We start from the raw sequence: 18,445 nt of genomic DNA on the forward strand, positions 1-18,445 counted from the left end.
GAAAAGAAATATCATTCTTGTTTTATATCAAACATTTTGCTCTGACAACGGCGAGTCATATTTGATGAAATATTGCACGGATCGCACCATTTTTACAATTTAGTGCAAGAGAGAAAGAAATAAAAAGGACTAATGGATGGGGTGGGGTTTGGTGATTTTTTGATGGATTTGGGGTTGGGATTTTTTGGTTTTGCTCTTTTTATCTTTAAGACGCTTCTCCTAAATGCCAGTCAAGTGATGCAAGTTCACATAAACATTTTAACTTCTTTTTTTCAACATCAAAGAAACTGATCTGGTTTTATAGATGTATTTTTATCTCTCTATTGTGTGCACTTCCCCTTCAGACACTGGGAAAATAAGGTCACATTCCCTACCGAGTCCATCCTTTTCTATTGATTTTACTTTCTTAAAATCCTAATAGAGCTTGAAATTAATACCGTTTAATTTTCTTCTCCCTTTCTTGTGACTCAACAAAGCTTTCTTATTGCTGCCACACAAGTCTGGGTACAAAGAAGACGACAGACTTGGCATCCTCCTTCCAACGGCAAAAATCCTTGAAAAGAGAAAATCAGGAGGGTTTTGGCTCTTTATCCAAGGATGTGAAGGCTCTTCTTGTCTAGAAGATGAGGAGCAAGGGATACTTCTTTACCCATATCAATAGGGAATGGTTCACAGAAAGTTATGGAGCCCTGTAATGTGGCAAAATTCAGGTTCACTGGCTTTAGGACAGGTCTAAAGTCCTCTGCTTGGGCTGCAACTCAGTGCTCTCTGCTGATTAAAAAAAAAAAAAAAAGCCCTATTTATATTCCCCAGCATGAGACAAACTGCTTGTCCTTCAGGAGCCAGGTGAATGCACTTCAGTAATGGACATAGCCACTTCAGGATCCAGCTGGAAACCACTTACCCAAGGGTAGATGAAGCCAGGTGAGGAGACTGGCAGCTCTGGAAGCTGCTGGGCTGCCACCAGCACCCTCCATCCATGAGCAGAGCTGCTGGGGTGGTGCTGTCCTATCCCTTGCTCAGCGTGGAGACCAGCAAGAGCATTCAGGAGAAGATGAAGGGCATCAAACCCACTGAATCAGCATCCTTCCCTCCTGCCAGTGAACCTGCTGGGGAGGAAAAGACACTTCATGGTCCCTGGGAGTCAGCTCTCCTTGGTGGGAAGGTTTTGCTGGCGAGAGCAGCGAGAGGCAGGTTTGGTGTCAGCAGTGACACGACGGAGCGCGACAACCCCGGCTAGCCCAGGCTCCTGTGCCCCCCTGTCACATCACAGCAGTGCTCAGCTGTATAAAATGGGCTGTAAACTTTGCTCATTTTGGCTGACAGATACGATAAAGGTTATGTGTGCTTTACAGCATTACGAATTTGATGGAGAAAGGTCCCCTGAGACCTCTCCCCGCACCAGGTCCCAGCATTTGGCACAGCGTAGCAGGGACCCCGTGGGTCATGTTCCCTGCCCCTCCTGTGCTTGCTCAGGAGTCACCACCCACCTCAGTGATGCTTCTCACATAGATTAGAAGCATTTTAATTATGTATTATTTTTGCACTCTTTGTGTATCTGTGCCTTTCATACGCACATCTTAAATTCATCACCTCTCTGCCAGTTGTTTGTAAATGTCCCCAGGTGTTTAACTCTTATTCTCTGAATCCTCTGAGCTACTGCTGCTGAGTGTGGCTATTACATATTCCTGATATTTCTCAAAGGTCAAAAGAAAATGTAAAAATGCCATTTCTTTTCTCTTCTCCTTACAAAGCAGAAAATGCAATATTGTTCTGGTGTAGTTACTTTAGCTGCAATGCTAACATTTTATTTTTTTTTAAGTAGACCTTATTGTATTTACTGCAAATGTTCTGGATACAGAATTACTTCCTCAAATTATTAGGAACTAGAAGATATAATCAGCTTTTATTCTGTTTTAGAAGATATTACTCTACCACAACAGTCTATTTGCGACAGTTTGCTCTCATCTTCCTGCAACCCATCTTACAAATGAGACATAAAATTGAGGCTGTGGGTGCTTATGGACCCAATCCTGCAACATTTATGCACCTGTTTAAGCTGAATCATGTAAAGATTCATGGTGGATTGAATTTGCAGAATGACTAACACTTGAGGAACTATGGCAGTTGCTCCAAAGCAGTCTGCAGTTCTTCAGGATAATGAGCAATGCATGAAACTGGTGCATTATCAGGGTGGGTTATCTGCTCCTCCCTCAAATCTGGCCAGGATGCTGTAAAGGATGGACTTGGGGTGAATGCAGAGTAAACTGTCCTCTCTGTAGTCAGTATTATTATATTAATTTCCTCTTATCACTGCAGTAAGACTCCTGACCATGCAGAATTCAGCCCTCAGCAGTGCACCGAGATCTCGAGGTTTTCATCGCAGAGTCACACTTGGTGGTGTTACACAGCTTTGTTAATTGATTACAAAATAATTCTGCAAGCTGCACTGTTCCTGCATTTTCTATCCAGCTTGCTCCCTCCTCACCTCAAACCAGCTGCACTTCAAGGTCCTGGTCCCTGTGTCTGAAGCCAAATCAGCCAAAGAATGACCTTTTTTTTGACCTACATGTTTCAGAGGAAGAAAGCAACAGATGACACCAAGTAGAGGATTCACGGAGCTCTTTGTGTGAGCCCCTAGCAATGGAGCTCTCCAGTGAAGGGCATCAAGCTTAACTCTCAGCTCACCCGGCAAGGAGGATTTTTTTTCAATTTCATTTAATAGCAGCATTTCCATTGACTTACACAGGAGCAGAGCCAAATCCCAGCGTGTCTTTTAAGAAAAGCTACTCCTCAGCAGAAGCAGCATCTCAGCAGATAGGATGCCCTTGCCCCTGAGAGTCCTTGTCCAGGCAAACCAACTCCCACTGAGCACTGAATGACCCCCCCCTCTTATTCCTGAGCCTCCATCAAGATTTCTGCTCTTGCACATTGACACTGTGATTGGCAACTGAAACACAAAGATCAGACAAAAGAGGCCGGAACACCACCTGGGATGGAGCTGAAAAAGATGCAGGAGCAGATATCTCCATCTGCATTCTGGAGGATGTGCAGGAGGAGAAGGCAGCTGCGGTGTGGTGCTCCCGAGTCACAGGGGACCGGTGCTGTGCCCGCTGCATCTCGGGAAACCCCAATGTCCTCCCTGCAAGGTCACCTCAGAGCCTGTTCCTCATCCTCAGGCCAGTCACACTGCTGGGGAACTCCAGAGCAGGGTGGGCAAAAGGAGTCCAAGATGAATAAAACAGGAGGGAAATTGGGCTTTTCTCAGATTTACGCAGAAGGTAAATTATGGGGCTACTTATGCCACCTAAAATCACTTTTTCCCCAGGGTCCTGGATATGCTCCATTATGAAAGCTGTATACTGGAGTGTAAATTTGCCACAGACACACTACAATATAATTGTACCAGACTCACCTGTGTCGTATTTTGTACCTATAAATGTAATGGTGATTTGTTTGTCTCCTCTTTCTACAAGAGTTTCAGAATCCCCAGGAAAGCACGTGGGCCATAACACGCTCGTTCCACCATTTAATCCAGATAAAAGGGAGAAGTCTTGTGCTGAGAGTGCCTCTCCATACAACACAGTGGTGTTAGCATCCCTGTACATATGGACAGCTTTATCCTGGTGCAAGGCACCTCGGCAGGAATCACACAACACTGACAGTGTACCACACTGTACTTCTGAATTGATGCAAAAAGCCGTGCACAGAAGGGAAAATGGCAGCTTTCCAAGTGGCCCCAGTTAATAGCTCTGTTTTGCTTAATGGTGCCTCCCATTCAGACTAAAGATGCTGTTTTAAATATGTAAGCAATTAGTATCTCTCGCTCTCAACACATCTGTGCTGCTTCTCTCCGCTGCATTATAAATCTATCGCGTGCCTCTCCAGCTCGGCAGTGCATATATCACCAGATATTCTGATTTTCAGCAACTTTCTGGTCTGAAAGAGTTGTGCTTGGATTTGGTGAGGCTGTGCCAGGCTGGCATTGCCTAAGCCTCTCTTCTCCCTGTCTGTCACTGGACTGACAGGGATATAGGGAAAGCACCTCTGGGTGGTTTTTTGCCGGTTCTTTGGTCCAGCCAGTACTTCTGTGTTTTCCCCGGCTTTCACACACTTTCTGTGTAGAAACTGCAGTTTTTTCTCTCCGTAACAAAACCCAAGGGCGCCTGTAGCCTGCAGGAGGATGTTTGCAGGGGTTGCAAGGTGGTTGAGATGCAGCCAAGCATCTCTGAAGCAGAACACCTACCTTGCAGTTTTGTTCTTAGATAAATTCTGCCCGCACAAACTCCAGCGGGATCCAGAGTCATGGCAGGACTAGCGCGGTTACGACGGTCAGTATTTATAGGAGCGCAAGAAATCATTGTTGCTAAAATAACAACTGATAGTAATAGAACCGGGTGTGATAAGTTATCCAGGCTTTTTTTTGTGTTGTTTCTAAGGAGGAGAAGGCACCGCGCGCGGGAGTTCCCGCTGTCTGATTTTATTACAGTTTTTTGTCCTTTCGCGGAGCAGCCGCCCCGCCTGCGCGGTGCCCACCCCCGCCTCCCCGGCCAGGAGCGACCCCGCCGCACCGCGCGGTGGGCGCAGGGGAGGAGACGGCGGAGCGGCGAGGGGCGCAGCCCGCTGCCGGGGGCTGGAGAGGCTGACAGGGGCTGACAGGGGCCGGCCGGGGCTGCGGGGGGCTCGCAGGGCGCGGCGGAGGCGGCGGCTCCCGCCCCAGCCCGGGCCGCGGTGAGGGACGCGCGGGCCGCGGCGCCGCGCCTCAAACTTTAGCGGCGGGGGGCGGCGGGGCCGAGCCCGCCCCGAGCGCCCCCTCCCCGCCCCTCCGCAGCCTCCCCGCGCCGGCGGGGCGGGCCGGGGGCGCCGAGGGGCGGAGCGGCCCCGCCGGGCGGCGGCGGCGCCGAGCCGGGACGCGGCGCCGGGCTCCGCACCCCGCGGAGCGGCGCGGAGCGGCCCAGCCCGGCCCAGCCCCGGAGCCATGCCGCTGCCGTGCCGGGGCTGGACGCTGGCGCTGCTCACGCTGCTCGTCGGTTTCCTCATCTTCGCCGATATCTCGGAGATCGAGGAGGAGAGCGGGTAAATCCCCCCGGCCCCGCGCGGGGAAGGGGCGCGGAGCGGTGCTGGGCACCGGGGAGGAGGCGGCGGCGGCGGCGGAGGAGGGGGCGGGCGCCCGGACAGTTTCTTTGTCTCCGGCTCTCCCGGGTTCCGCCGTGCCCAAGTGGGAACGGAGCGCGCTGCGCTCCCGCGCGGCTCCGCGGGGCCGGGGACAGCCCCGGGCGGGACCGGCCCGCCGGGCAGGACGGGGCTGGATGGGGCACGGGGCCGGGCAGGGCTGCGGGAGCAGGTACATCTCCCGCTAGAGACGCGGTGGTACCGGTCCGAGTAGGGATGCCGGAGCGGGTACCGGTCCCTTTAGGGATGCTGAGATACCTGTCCGGATAGGGATGCCGGAGCAGGTTACAGACATTGAGGTACCGGTCCGGGTGGGGATGCTGGAGCAGGTACCACTCCCTGTACAGACACTGAGGTACCGGTCCGGGCAGAGGTGCTGGAGCAGGTACCACTCCCGTTAGAGATGTGGTAGAGCAGGTACCTCTCCTTTTAGAGAGGCTGAGGTACGGGTCCAGGGATGTTCTATCAGGTACAGGTCTGGGTAAGGATGCTGGAATGGGTACCAGTCTGATTAGAAATGTTGGAGCAGATCCTGGTCTGGGGAGAGGGATTTTGGCACGGGCAGCGCTCAGGGGCTGATGGAGGGATGGAGCAGGTCCCTTAGTGGGATATTGGTGTGAGTGGTCTGCTGGACAGGGATGCTGGGGCAAATTGCAGCCCAGGGGGCTTAGGTGCCACTGCTGGTCCAGATGGGTGTGGTGGAGAGGGCACCAGCTGATGGGAGTGGTGGATAGCGGAGCAGTCTGCAGGTGGATAAGGGACCAGTCTGTGGGATAAGAGGGATGGAGCAGGGATCAGTTGGGTGGGGGTGATGGAGCAGAGAGCTTAACCCACTGGTGTGTCCCTGTGGGATGCATTAGGGGCTTCATGATCACCCCTCACTGATCACTGTCATGGTTGGTGTTTACCTGTAGGTGCCATGAATGGCAGGGGCTAAAGGAGCCCCTCAGTCTGAGGAGCAACACCCTTCCCACCCCATTAACCCCATCTCTGAGGTCTGCTTGGAAATTTAGGGTATAAGAGGAACAAATGCAAAGAGGAGGGTTTGCATTAACTTGAGGAACTTGCTACAGCAATGTGGAAAACCAAATAATTTTAATAATGAGGTGTGCACTCGGGGCGCTCGAATGACACAAAGGTCCTTCTGTTTGGGACCAGCTGGCTTTGTCAGCTTTTACACTGAAACAAGCACCTTTATGAGATGATAAATGAAATGCAGTGATGTTTGTTTATTGTTTCATTGTTGTGTTATGCTGGGTGCCACAGGCAAGAAGTGCTTAAAGATCACTGGCCTTGTCCAGAAACATCCAGCACCAGACTGTGGGTTACCAGGGTAGATGAATTGTTGCTCTGCAATGAGCTGGCACTATCTATATAATAATAAAGGAAATTAAAATCTTCTGATGCATCCTTCCCATTGGACAGGCTGCTCTGATCCCCTTGCTTTCTTCCCATCTCCTTTTCCGGCTTCTGTTCTTTCTTCTCTCTCCTCCCCTATCTGCTAAATCTACCCACTAGAACTTGCTGTGCCCTTATTGAAAATCTATTCTGTTTTGTTACTTACTTGTCCTGTTTTTCACCCTGGTTCATTAGGGATTCCCAGTATTGTGTATTTTTTCTCCCCTCTTTTCTATACATTGTATGGAAATTGGCTGTTTGCTGGCTGCTTATCTCCAAACCCTGGCATCTGAGTTTGTTGCTGTAGTTCCTCCAAGGAAGTTCTGCCAAGCTGTGCGGCGGCAGGGGCGGCAGCAGGGTCAGATGAGTTCTGTAGGAACAGCGAGCAGCTCGTCCCACACAGCCTCAGGAAGGGCAGGGCAGCAGGGACTGGCGCAGGAGAGGAGCACCCTGCACCCAGGGGGTGAAGGAGGGTCCTGGGTCCCAAGCCCTGTGATGCACATCATCACCAAACCTTTCACAGATCAGTGCCCGCATCAGCTGTGCTTCCCATAGGGGATAAACAGAGCAAAGGTGGGACCCTGCTGCATTAATTATATATTATTTAATCATTAACTCGGGCAAACTGAACCTTTCTCTTGCTTTGTCCTCTCCCACCCACTTTTCCCCATTGCATCTCTGGAGTGTTTTGTGTTTGGTGAGCTCCTGCGTCCCAAACACAGTAAGGGAAGCACAGAAGCCTGGCACAATGGGCACTCCATCCCTGCGTGCTGCACAAATGTACAGCACCTCACCCTGCCATGGTGCCAGGAAGGGTGAGCACAGTGCTCTGACCTGGCTGAAATGTATTGCTGTGGTGAGATGGGAAAGCAGAGTGCCTGCTCTGCAGCAGGTCAGGGGATGATGGAGGGTTTTCAACTGTGGGAGCCACATAATAGCAATTTTTATTAACAGGTCCTGTAGGTAAATGGACCTGTGTGACAGCAAAAGTGCACAGCAGTGTAGAGAAGAGACCCTTGCAAAGTTTTCCAGGAGCTCTCAGTGTGTCCAGGAGGGAGCAGCTCCTCTCTGTGAGAGGTTTGGGAGGTGCTGTACATTTGTTCAGCCTTCCAGCACATCAGGAATGTTTGGCTGTAGGATTGTGTGGCTCAGCATCCTCCTTCATACCCCCCAGACCACCCTTGCTGTGGTCAGTGCAGCAGGGAAGGAAGGAGCTGCCCAGCTGTCCCCTGGCAGGCTGGTGGCACTGGGGGAAACACAGGCAGGTGTAACTCTTTTCTTCTTTTTCCCTGGCATGGAAACACTCTCTAATTATTGTGAGGAGCGAACAGCTTGCCCACTTTTGCACGTACCCTGCCCCCTGCCTGTGATTTGGATTGTCTTTGGAAGAACGTTCCTCGCACGGGTGGGAGTGGGGGGAACAGATTTCCTCTCACCTGCAAACACTGAGAAATTTCAGAAAGAAAGCACAAAACGTTCATTAGGTCAAAAGTAAGGGAGAATATAATACTACTAATGCTACAAAAGGACAAAAAGCCCAAAGCCATGCTGTTTCTCTGGACAATAAGTTCCCCGGTCACAGGAGAAGGGAGATAGGAGCCGAGGGCAGCTGGAGCTGCTCTGCCTGTCACAGGCTTCTGAGAAAGATGTTTGTGCCTTAAGCAGTCCCATCTCACTCCTCTAGACATGCTTAGACCGCCTACCCCAGCCGGGCGATGCTGAAACAAAGAGGTGTTGGGGCAAGGATGAGAATTCAGCAGTTTCTCGCTCCTGATGCTGCGTCGCTCTTGCTCAGCCCGTTCCTCCCATCCCTGTGCGGGTTCTCCCCCTGCTACATCCTTGTCACTGGCTGGACGTGTCACCTACGGCTGTGTGGCGGGGCTGTGGGATGCTGTGGGATGCAGGCAGGATGCTGTGGGATGCAGGCGGGATGCTGGTGTGATGCTGGCGGGCAGGGACACGCTGGCCGGTGCGTGCTGCTCCGTGAGGTATTGCTGTGCTGAGCGGTCTGGGCACTTTGTTTCCGAGCAGGCAGCTGGTTCCGGGCTGCTGAACTTTTCCTGCAGCCCGGTGGCGCCTGCGTTTCCATGCAGCGCTCCCGCTCTTTGTTTGGCTGGCAGGGAACAAAAGACGCGCTCCGTGTGCCTTGGGGAGCGCGGATGGCATCGCAGCCGTTCCTCCATCCGCGCCGGGATGGGGCAGCGCCGCACACCTGTCCCCGCAGAGCAAAACAAAGGATTTGGCATCCACTGGGGTCACTATTGTCGCTGGTGAGGAGGAGAATTCCGCTCCGGTTTAAGGGGACTCTCTTTGTTAGTGTGCGCCTGCTGTTGCAGTTCTGCAGGGGTCCGGCTGTGTCCTGGTTGTCTGTAGAGGGAGCTGGTGACCCGCTGCCACCAGGTGACTTCTCGAATTAGCGTCTGAGCCATCTTAGGGAGCACTTGACACTTGGTCTTAATACGAGCCAACCTTTTCCCTGCTAGCCCAGACCACACGCCTTTCCATCCTGATTACAGGAGGAATTATGTTCTGCTCGCTCCGAGTGACGGATGGGAGTCTCTGATATTGCTGGCCTGCCTGCCTGCCTGGGAGCTTGTCAGTAAATTGCCACTTTTTCCTCATGTGCCCTTTTCTAACACCTGCCTTTATAAGGCTCAGGAAGAGATTTTGTGTCCTTTATGGAGGGTTTGTGTCCTTTACGCACTTGCTGTGAGCAGGCTGCAGTCGTGACATTTCTTGTCAGGGTTGGTCCATGGTGTATAAATGTCCTGCTTGCATTTTCCAGGCTGTGATTCACTGCACCCAGCCCAGAGTTAGTTTGAGACTTGCCTTCCACCAGAAAGTTTTGCTGGAGAAAGTGCTGCGTTCTACCAACAAGTGCTTTTGTGCCCTCACACAGTGGGGAACAATTATCCAGGTTGGGCTGGAGGAGGAATGGCTCTGGGCAGGAGAGGAGCCCATAGACATCCTGGAAGTGTTCATGTGTATGGAGCCAGAGGAGAGCTTTGTGCTCCTTGGGCATGGCAGGGCTCTAACAAAAGCTCTGTGACACATCAGGCTGGAAAATACAAGCAATGTTGGAGCACTGATTTGAGTAAGGAAATACTCAGGGCAGGCTTTGATTGCAGCTCTTGTGACAAGAACCTGAAGTACAAGCAGCCAGTTCCAGGCTGGCTGCAGAGCTCCCTCTCCTCCCCATGAAACTCTCCCTCACCTCCTGCCACAAAAACACCTCCAAAGCCCTGTGCTCCTGCCTGGAGCAGGCTTGGGAAATGAATGTCCACACTGAGCTGAGCTCTGAGGGAATGCTGGAATAGTGGAAGGCTGGGATCAGCAGGATGGAAAGCACTCGCAGACCCCCAAGTGAAACAAAAAGGAAAAGCCAGAAGTGCTAAGGGATTTCCAGTCAGTTGAAAAGTTACTCCTCAGCCCAGCATTGGTTGTCAGCAGCTTACAAGACCCCCAAGGAGGAAATTTCTGACCTTGCTGGTGAGGAGAGCTGTGGTAGGAGGATGCAAATCACCAGCCAGCCTTTCTCAGATGCACTGTTGCTGTAGCCAGGCCAGTTCATGCAACCAGAGCAATGGAGGCAATAAAGCAGTTCCCAGGTTTCATTTTTGCCCAGGTGAGCTTTTTGGGTGGGCTTCACGTTTCCTTTTTGCCCAGGTGGGCTTTTTGTGCCCCACCTCTGACCCTGCAAGTGCAGAATTGCAGTTGGGGGTGCAGAGGAAGCCTTTCTGTCCCACAGAGAACACGGAGCTGTGAGTGCTGGCTCACTTAGGGAAGGTTTGCTGAATGACTTCAGAGACTCAGCCTCCTCTGGGACCAGGGCCAGCAGTGACACAGCAGATCCTGCTGCTGCCACCACCCCTCCCAGCCTTTGCCAGGCATCTCCAGCCCTCCCAGCCTTCCCCCAGCACGGATGGACTCAAGGGGTTGCTTTTCTCTCACGTGGCAGATGGGCTTTTGATCTTCCAGGAAAAGCATTTAGCAGCAGTGCCTTTATCTTTCCTTGGGCTTGCAGGCTGTCCTAATGATAAGATGAGGAAATGGCCTTAACTGGCACCAGAGGAGTTTTAGATTGGATTGTAGGAAAAAGTTCTTCACTGAGAGGTCTGACAAGCAATTGGCACAGGCTGCCCAGGGAAGTGGTGGAGTATTTTATATATATATATTTATATATATATATATATATATATATATATATATATATATATATATATATATATATATATATATATATATAATACTCCACCATATATATATATATATGATCCCCGGATGTATTTAAAATATGTGTAGATGTGGCTCTTAGGACACGGTTTCATGCTGGACTTTGTGGTCTTGGGATGACTGTCGGACTCAGTGATCTTAAAGGATATTTTTAATCTGTATGATTCTGTGATTCTACAGGTATTTTGCTTTTTCATCCTTGAGAATAGCACTGCTTAAATGCATCAGGCACAGTTCCTGTAAAAACCAGTTGTTCCAAAACCAAACTAAAATTGGACTACTTCTAATTGCCTCCCACATTTGTTTCCCCTGGGCCCGGGTCATCCTCAGCAGCAAGAAATAAGCCCAAAGTACAAGATTAGACAATAATTATTTTGCTGTTTCTCCGGCTTCCATCCCCAGTGGCATCAGGAAACAAGCAAGTTCCCTGGCAAAGTAAATTCACTGGAGGTGCAGAGTTTCAGATGTCCTTCAACAAACACCACTGCAGAGCAGACAGGTGTCAGCTTCAGTCCCTTGCAATGCAATAGGAAAAGAAAGAAAAAAGAAAGAGGAAAAAAAAGGAGAGTATCTTTCCAGCTCCTTTTTCTTCACATTTCCACTGTAAATCCTTGTGATGGCTGGCAGCAGCCTTGATGGTGGTGGTGGCCTTGGGAGATGAATCTTCATCAACAGCAGCAGAATTGGCTCTGATTGGGAAGTGCAAGGGCTGATCCAAGGAAATGGGCATAGCACTGCTGAAGGCTGCCAGAGCAGTGCAGTGGTGTGGGGTGAGAGTTCTTTCCAAACTTAGGGCTGAATGCTTCTTGCCATTGCAGACCAGGCCTTGTTATTGCATGCAGAAACACCCTGGGACTGTCCCAAACAAGCACAAACCCCAGCCCAGGCCTGCTGTCTTTGTGCTGAGCACTTTGTCCTTCCCATGCAGTGCTCCCCATGGGCAGGGCTGCCTTGAAAAGCACATTTTGTCCCAGTTTTGGGGTGCTCTCTCAAGGCATCCTCAGCTGCAGGTATCACCCATGTGTCTGGCAGTAAGGAATTCAATGATGGTTCTTACAGCCAGGCTTTGCCAGCACCCTCAGGGATATCGGCCAGCTCTTGGCCAGCAGCTACAACAGTGGCCATGTTTCTCCTGCAAAGTTAAGCATCATCATGAGGCATCTCCAGCACCTTTTCAGACACCCAGAAACACACTCAACTGGCAAACAGCAGCTGCTCAGTGGTTAATTAAACTTCTTACTGCTGCCTAAGTTTCCATGGGAGCTTTGTGAGCAGGGGTGGTGAGAGGAGGTCCAGCTCTGAAACCACCATGGACTGTTCAGTAGTTGGCAGCTCAGCATTTTGATCTGGGATCTACATCACTGTGAAGTTCCTGGCATGGCCCAGGTGCTGGTTGTGGGGTGCAGCTCTCACCCAAGCACTCCCAGCCCGCTCTGTGTAGGCACCAGATGTTATTTATGTTATTCTGGGGATGCTCATACAGAAGAGCTGCCCCAGGAGGGTGTCTCTGCTCAGGAGAGGTCCCTCAGCACATCTGCATCAACAGGGAAAGAAGAAACCCCTGAGACCTTCAGTATTCCAGAGCACTGGGAAAAGGGATGAGAGGGGTGTGGGAGGATGAGCCCAAGGGCCCCCAGCCCCACATGAGAATGTTTCATGTTGTACCATCTCCCAGGGTATGTGGCACCCAAGATGCTGCAGAAGCCATCAGGATTTCTGGTTTCTGGGGCATGGATGCTCAGGGTGACAGGTTCTGCTGCAAGCCTGATGCTCTGCTGTTTGTGCTCCTGAGAGCTCTGCTCTGTTAGCAGGAAAAATGATCTCAGGACAAATGGATGGTGTAGACATGTTTTGTAAGCAGGGAGGCTTTTGTCTCAGCTATTTTCTAGATCTTGTCTGAACTTTTTTTACCTTCTCCCTTCCAGAAGGAAAAAAAACAGAGAGAGAAAGTAAATTACACAAACATATATGAAATACACAAACACCCTGCCCACTCCTAAGCCCCTCTGGATGTTTTTTGCCTGTTTCAAATGTCTGTTTCTTTGCTAGCTGTTTCATTAACACAGCCAGAGAAAAAGAGCTGATGCCAGGAATAATGTTTTAAAGATGAGGAAGAGAATAAGGTCCTGCCAGTATGCAGGATGGGGAGGGGAGAAGTGTCTGCCTTTAGAACAGTGATAAAACAAGAACATATTGAAGTGATTGAGTCAGGCCATGCTGATGTTGTGGCAAATGCATGTGACAGATGACACTCCACAGGTGAAAGAGACAATTTTGTGGCTCAGGAGAAGCTCATACTGGGTTGGGCCCTGAGCTGAAGGCAGGGACAGGGGTTTCAGCATGTTTCTGAAAGCCGTAATACAGGCACACTTTCCCAAATGTGATTGTGTGACTTTGCTAGAACTAAGCTTGGAACACTAAAAGTAGCACCTGATATTTAGGAAATTTTTGACACTTGGGCTGCCAAGCTGTGACAATATAATCAAGTGGGATTTTTTAAACACATGGAAGTGTGATTTCAAATATCTCATCAAGAGTTATTGCAGGATCTTCTCTCCTAAAAGACAGCTGCTTTGGAAATATCTTTCCAATTATCCCTTGCTTGCCTGGGGAGTGTGGGTGCCACAGCTACCACCCAGCAACGACCACTTCTCTCCACCACAGTCTCCTCCACATCCCAGGGTGGAGAGACTCCAAAACAACTGGTAAAATAGCACAGGAATGGCCTGCAAGTGTCTGATGTGCCAGCTCCCCCAGTATTCAATGGGATGGGTTGCAGGAAGGGGAGATGATGCTGGAGCCTGGAAGAGCGGCATTCCTGGAGGGGAACAGTGCCAGGAAAGTGCACAAAATATAAAATACAAAATAGATACAGACTGCCTTAATGGGCACAGTCTGCAGCCATCTCAGGAGACTGCTGGCTGCTTTTTGGGCCAGTGAAATCTTTGCAGATCAATTCCTGTGGCCCTCTGGGCCCTCTCACCCAGCAAGAGCCATATCCAGCATTTCCAAGAGGACAGGTCTGCTGGAAGCTCACAGTGCCTGCTCCTGGCTTGTGGAACTCGTTTTTTGGTGTTAAGGGCCAAGCCACTTCACCCCCAGTGTCCCAGTTGTAAAACAAGGATCATAAAATGCACCTAACATAAAAGCAGGTTGTGAAAACCTAATTAGTAGGTGTTAGTCTTTTGAACCCCTCAGGTAAAAATTGTGGCACTCTGAACTCTCCTCCTGGGGAATTCAGGTGGATAAATTCAGTTTAATAATCCTCCAAGGTGCTATTATATTTTATGTGGAGGAGGGAGAAGAGGAGGACTTGGGTTGCCCAAAGAAGAGGCAGGGGTTTTGTTCCACCAGGAATGAGCTCCACAAATGTGGTGAAATGCAGGAGGGTTGAAATGAGATGATCCTTAAGGTCCTTTCCAAACCCAAATCATTCTGTGAGCTATGAAATGCAGTTGGGCGTGGCTGAAATTTCCAGTTACAGTTCCTGTTTCTCATGCCCACTTCCCATGTGTAAGGCCTGCCACAGATGCTGGGGGGGAGCAGGACTTGGGGGTGGGCATTGTAAAACAGCCATGGAAAACCCAATTTCTGGTTAGTGAGCCTGGGAACGTGGACATGTGGAGGCTGCTGGTGTAGATCTGCTCTCCCAACCAGGCTCTGTGACCTACTTGTTCAGTCAAAGCAGCTTTGAGTTCACGTGTCCGAGCGGCTCCAAGCGAGACCAAACTCACCTAGCAACAATTAAGAGAAGCATTTAAGAAGCAGGAAACGATGAAAAGGGAAATAAAAACCCCTAAACAGGCCCATTCACAGGGGGTGAATAGAAGGGTCTTTGCATACCTGATTTTGTCACAAATTATTCATCCAGGAAAATTAGGCCCTGAACCATATGACAATTTTTCTTTGACATCCTCTGATATATGAATCAGTGTCACTTTAGATCTGAGCACAGAACGTTTTGACCTATATAATATCCTAGATAGTGGCAATGCAGCTTGAAAATCTCAGAGAAAATGAGAAAAGATGGCATAAGTCAGTAAGATGGCATTAGCACATATAGATGCAACTTATCACTGGAAAACATCCCAACAGAAGCCCAAAGAAAAATGTTTTGTAAATAATAGGATTAGGAAGCAGGTTGGTACTTTGTGGAGCTGGCTATACAATGAAACTGATAACAACTAGATTAATAAGGCAATTCAGTCCAAACACAGTGTAGCACTAGAAAGCTTTTCAAAATCAATGCTATCTGTGCTGTTTTAATCGAGGTTGGTCTTTGCCTTTTGAAGCAAAGAGATTTGAAACTCCAGGTCAGGGAGGTGGAATAAAATGGACTGGGTTTTTTGGGGGGTTTTTGTTGTGCTTTGTTTGGGGTTTTTTTGACATGTGCTTCCTAATTAGTACCCTCCATTTCTGAATGTTTTCCTCCTCCCAGGAGAGGAAAATGAGGGTATACAGGGGTGCTGGCTTGCCTGTGTTGGCAGTGAAGTGTGGCAGAACTTGGAGAATACTGTGCTTGGCTCAGTTTCAGTGTTTTGGGCAGCTGGTTTGTCTGGCTGGGACCCACCAGTGGGCTGGGCAGGGTAGCTGGAAGGGCCAGAGACCCCACAGCATCCTACAGCACACGTTGCCTTCCACTGTACAAAGGGAGATTGCAGGGAAAACACCCTGAAGTTGTAGTGTGGCACACAAAGCACCAAGAACTGACAGTTTGGAGCATTTTAAGATCCATAAACCAGCTCAGACCTTCAGGCAAGTATCATGTCTCAGCTTTGGGCAGTGTCCCTGTCCTGGAGAGAGAAGCCAAGCCTGGCACAGGGAGCAGCATCTCAGGTGTCCAAAAGAGCATCGTGGCCAGCAGAGCAGTGATCCCAGTGCCATGGAAGGTGGTTAGCTCTCCTCCACCAGTGAGCTGCCCCCTCCCTGTTCATTTATGACAGCAGAACCCTTTGTGCCTCTGTCTGCATTGCAATATTTTTGCTTTTCACAGTGTGTGAGGTGGAGAGGGTAACCCCTGACACTGTCCTTGAGGCACTCAGCTGGCAGCCAGTCCCCTTCCCCACTGCTGCACACAGGCAGAGGTGCTCTCAACTTGTCTCCTCACATGCAGCATCTCCAGCCCCTACACCTGCCTTAATTCCAGGAGGAAGCACACAGAGCTGTCACTGGGGGCATGTGAAGCCAGGCTGGATAAATGCATTTGAATAATACGTTGTGATGCTCTGAATCCTTCCTGCTGTAGCCACAAAACATGGATGAGGTAGGAACTAACACCTAGGGAACAGTCTTCTCTACTTCCTAATTTACCTTTTTTTCCTTTCACATGTGAATCAGCATGTATTCAGGGAAAATAAAAAAAACATTTATTTCTCTAAGCCTTGTCTGTCCTACAGCGAGTGTGAAGGAGTGTGAATCCCATTTGGAAGCTCCTTCAGAGGAGATGTCTCTGAGCAGGTGCGTGGTTTGCACACTAATCCAGCCTGCTCCCACACCCTGCAGTGAACCCCATTAATGTGGAGACTTGTTAAATGCCACGAGGCTCCAGGAATGAGCCAGCCCTGCTGTTCCCTTGATGCACCAAAAAATGAAACAGCTCGCAGGCTCTCGGGTCTGCCAAAGGACAGAGGAGAGCAGGAATCGCTCTGACTTGGCCATGGATGGTCTCTGGCAGGAGGGAGGAGAGCGAAAACCATGGTGGCATTTCCAAGGGTTTGATGTTAGGTGGTGCTGAGGGCTGTGCTCAGCCTAATGAGGGGATTTATGTGGCATCCTGCAAGTCTGAAAATCCTTTTTAATGGCACCAAGTACACTCGCACGCACTTTTCCTCTTTCGTTTTTGTCTAATGCATTTAGGATTTTTTTTTTTCAGAACTGGTAGAAATACATTCTCCTGAGATACATTTCCATTAAGGTGTATATTTCTGGGTAGCAATATTGCTGCTGGAAGAGAGTTTGGTTCTCTTTATGAGTGTGCTCATTGGGATATCTGTGCAACGGGAACAATAAAACAGAGCAATGAGTACATGGAGGTTAAAATGTGTCTGAATGGGAGCCCAGCTCCCTTGAACATCACAAGGTGGGTGGCTTGTTCTTTGTGACCCCTCTGAAAACAGCAAGCTAAGGCAAGAAGGAGCTCTGAAACCAGCTAGATGTGGGTATTTAAGTGAGGATTCACAGCTCCTGTGGATGGTGTGGTTCTCTGAAGGGGCTTGATCCAACCTGTTGTTCAGTATAGCTTCATGGAGGTGCTGGAAGCTTTGGCTGCTCATTCCCACGGGTCTTGGTCAGCCTGGTCTGACACCTGTCCTTGTGTGGTGGTGTCAGGCCATGGGAGTGACACTGCTGTCACTTCAGGTCTCAGCTCCAGCGTGTGAATGACTGTGGTGAGTTGGCCTTGGAGCCTCAGCCAAGTCACACCAGAGGTGGGGAGAAGGGGCTTGAAGGCACTCGCAGGGTTGGAGTGGAGCTCTGGGTCTGGCTTGGGTCCCTGGGAGCTGGAGGAGGGTACACTGAGGATATGAGGTCTCCACAAGTCATTAAATCTGTGTAAAATAGAGATACTGGATGTCCTCAGCTAAAAGCCCAGGTGAATACAGCGGTGGGATCTGTCCAGATCATTCAGTCCCCACCTGAAAAGGACAGGGCAAGTCCATTGACAGCTGGAGATGAGGAGATCTTCTGAGTGCACTGCTAACACCTGGCTGGTAAAGAGAAGCAGAGATGTATTTAATGCAGCTGTAGGGCGCACTCTGCCGTGGCAGCAGGACCAGATGTCTGTGATGGCTGGTTAGATCACACAGGAATTATTAATTGGGGTGGCTCGGGGCGTTCTTTGCCAGAATGGCTTCATGGTCACAGCAGGGCAGTGGTGACAAGGGATGAAAAGCCCTTCAGAGGCATCAGGACATGGCCCTTCTGCATGGGGTGGGACATGGGCAGCGTGGCAGTGTCTCTGCTCGGAGCCCTTCAGAGCAGGATCTCTTGACTGTTGAACAATGCTTGGCAGAAAGGAGCTGGAATTATAAATAATGCATTTCCTTTGTCTTGCAGGAGTTCTGGAGGCAGAGGTACAATCAGATCAGCTGTGAACAGCTTACATAGCAAATCTAATAGGTTTGTAAATTAGATTTTGTGTTCATTTGTTTTTGCTGTAAGGCAGCTATTAATCTGCTTCTCCTCTTCGCTGGATAGTGCTGTTCTTATTTAGCAAATGTATCTGTTCCTTTTCACTTCTGCTTTGCATTTTCTTAATCATTCCCCCCCTTCCTTCTTCCAGCTCAGTGCAATAATCATTTGCAAATAACCAAGGATCTGGAAGTTGTGGTGATTGAGAGAATGAGAAAGAGTTTACTTATTGTGAAAATAAGTCAGTGATAGAGTTGCTATTTTCCATAGTTCTAAGTGCTATTAGAGGAGCAATCACTGTGTTTGGGATCAGAGCTCCGGTTTTGTTGCAGTGCACTCCCGTCACATCCCTTTGTGGCAGAGTCATTCCCAGCCCCATTCAGTGCCTCTGTGTGTCATTTTTACAAAGATTCCCTGTCAGCCCAGCCTTGCCAAGTGGCATGTTTGCAAAGGTTTGCATGACAGCATGCAAGGAAGAGTGATATCATTCTGTGGTGATGTCACCACCCGTGAC

At 49.8% G+C, this 18,445-nt stretch overlaps 1 protein-coding gene across 1 annotated transcript in view; it reads left to right on the forward strand.

Moving 5' to 3' along the window:
- Positions 1 to 4,941: 4,941 nt before the first annotated feature.
- ST8SIA2 (ST8 alpha-N-acetyl-neuraminide alpha-2,8-sialyltransferase 2) overlaps positions 4,942 to 18,445 on the forward strand; it is a 30,140-nt gene continuing 16,636 nt past the window's right edge. Inside the window, exons 1-2 of the mRNA XM_058033092.1 lie at positions 4,942 to 5,076; positions 17,857 to 17,919. Of these exons, the coding sequence (XP_057889075.1) occupies positions 4,979 to 5,076; positions 17,857 to 17,919 (161 nt within the window). The 5' untranslated portion in view covers positions 4,942 to 4,978. The remainder of the gene's footprint in view (positions 5,077 to 17,856; positions 17,920 to 18,445) is intronic.

Source organism: Melospiza georgiana, chromosome 13 (genome assembly GCF_028018845.1).
Source record: "Melospiza georgiana isolate bMelGeo1 chromosome 13, bMelGeo1.pri, whole genome shotgun sequence".
NCBI classification, from domain to species: domain Eukaryota; kingdom Metazoa; phylum Chordata; class Aves; order Passeriformes; family Passerellidae; genus Melospiza; species Melospiza georgiana.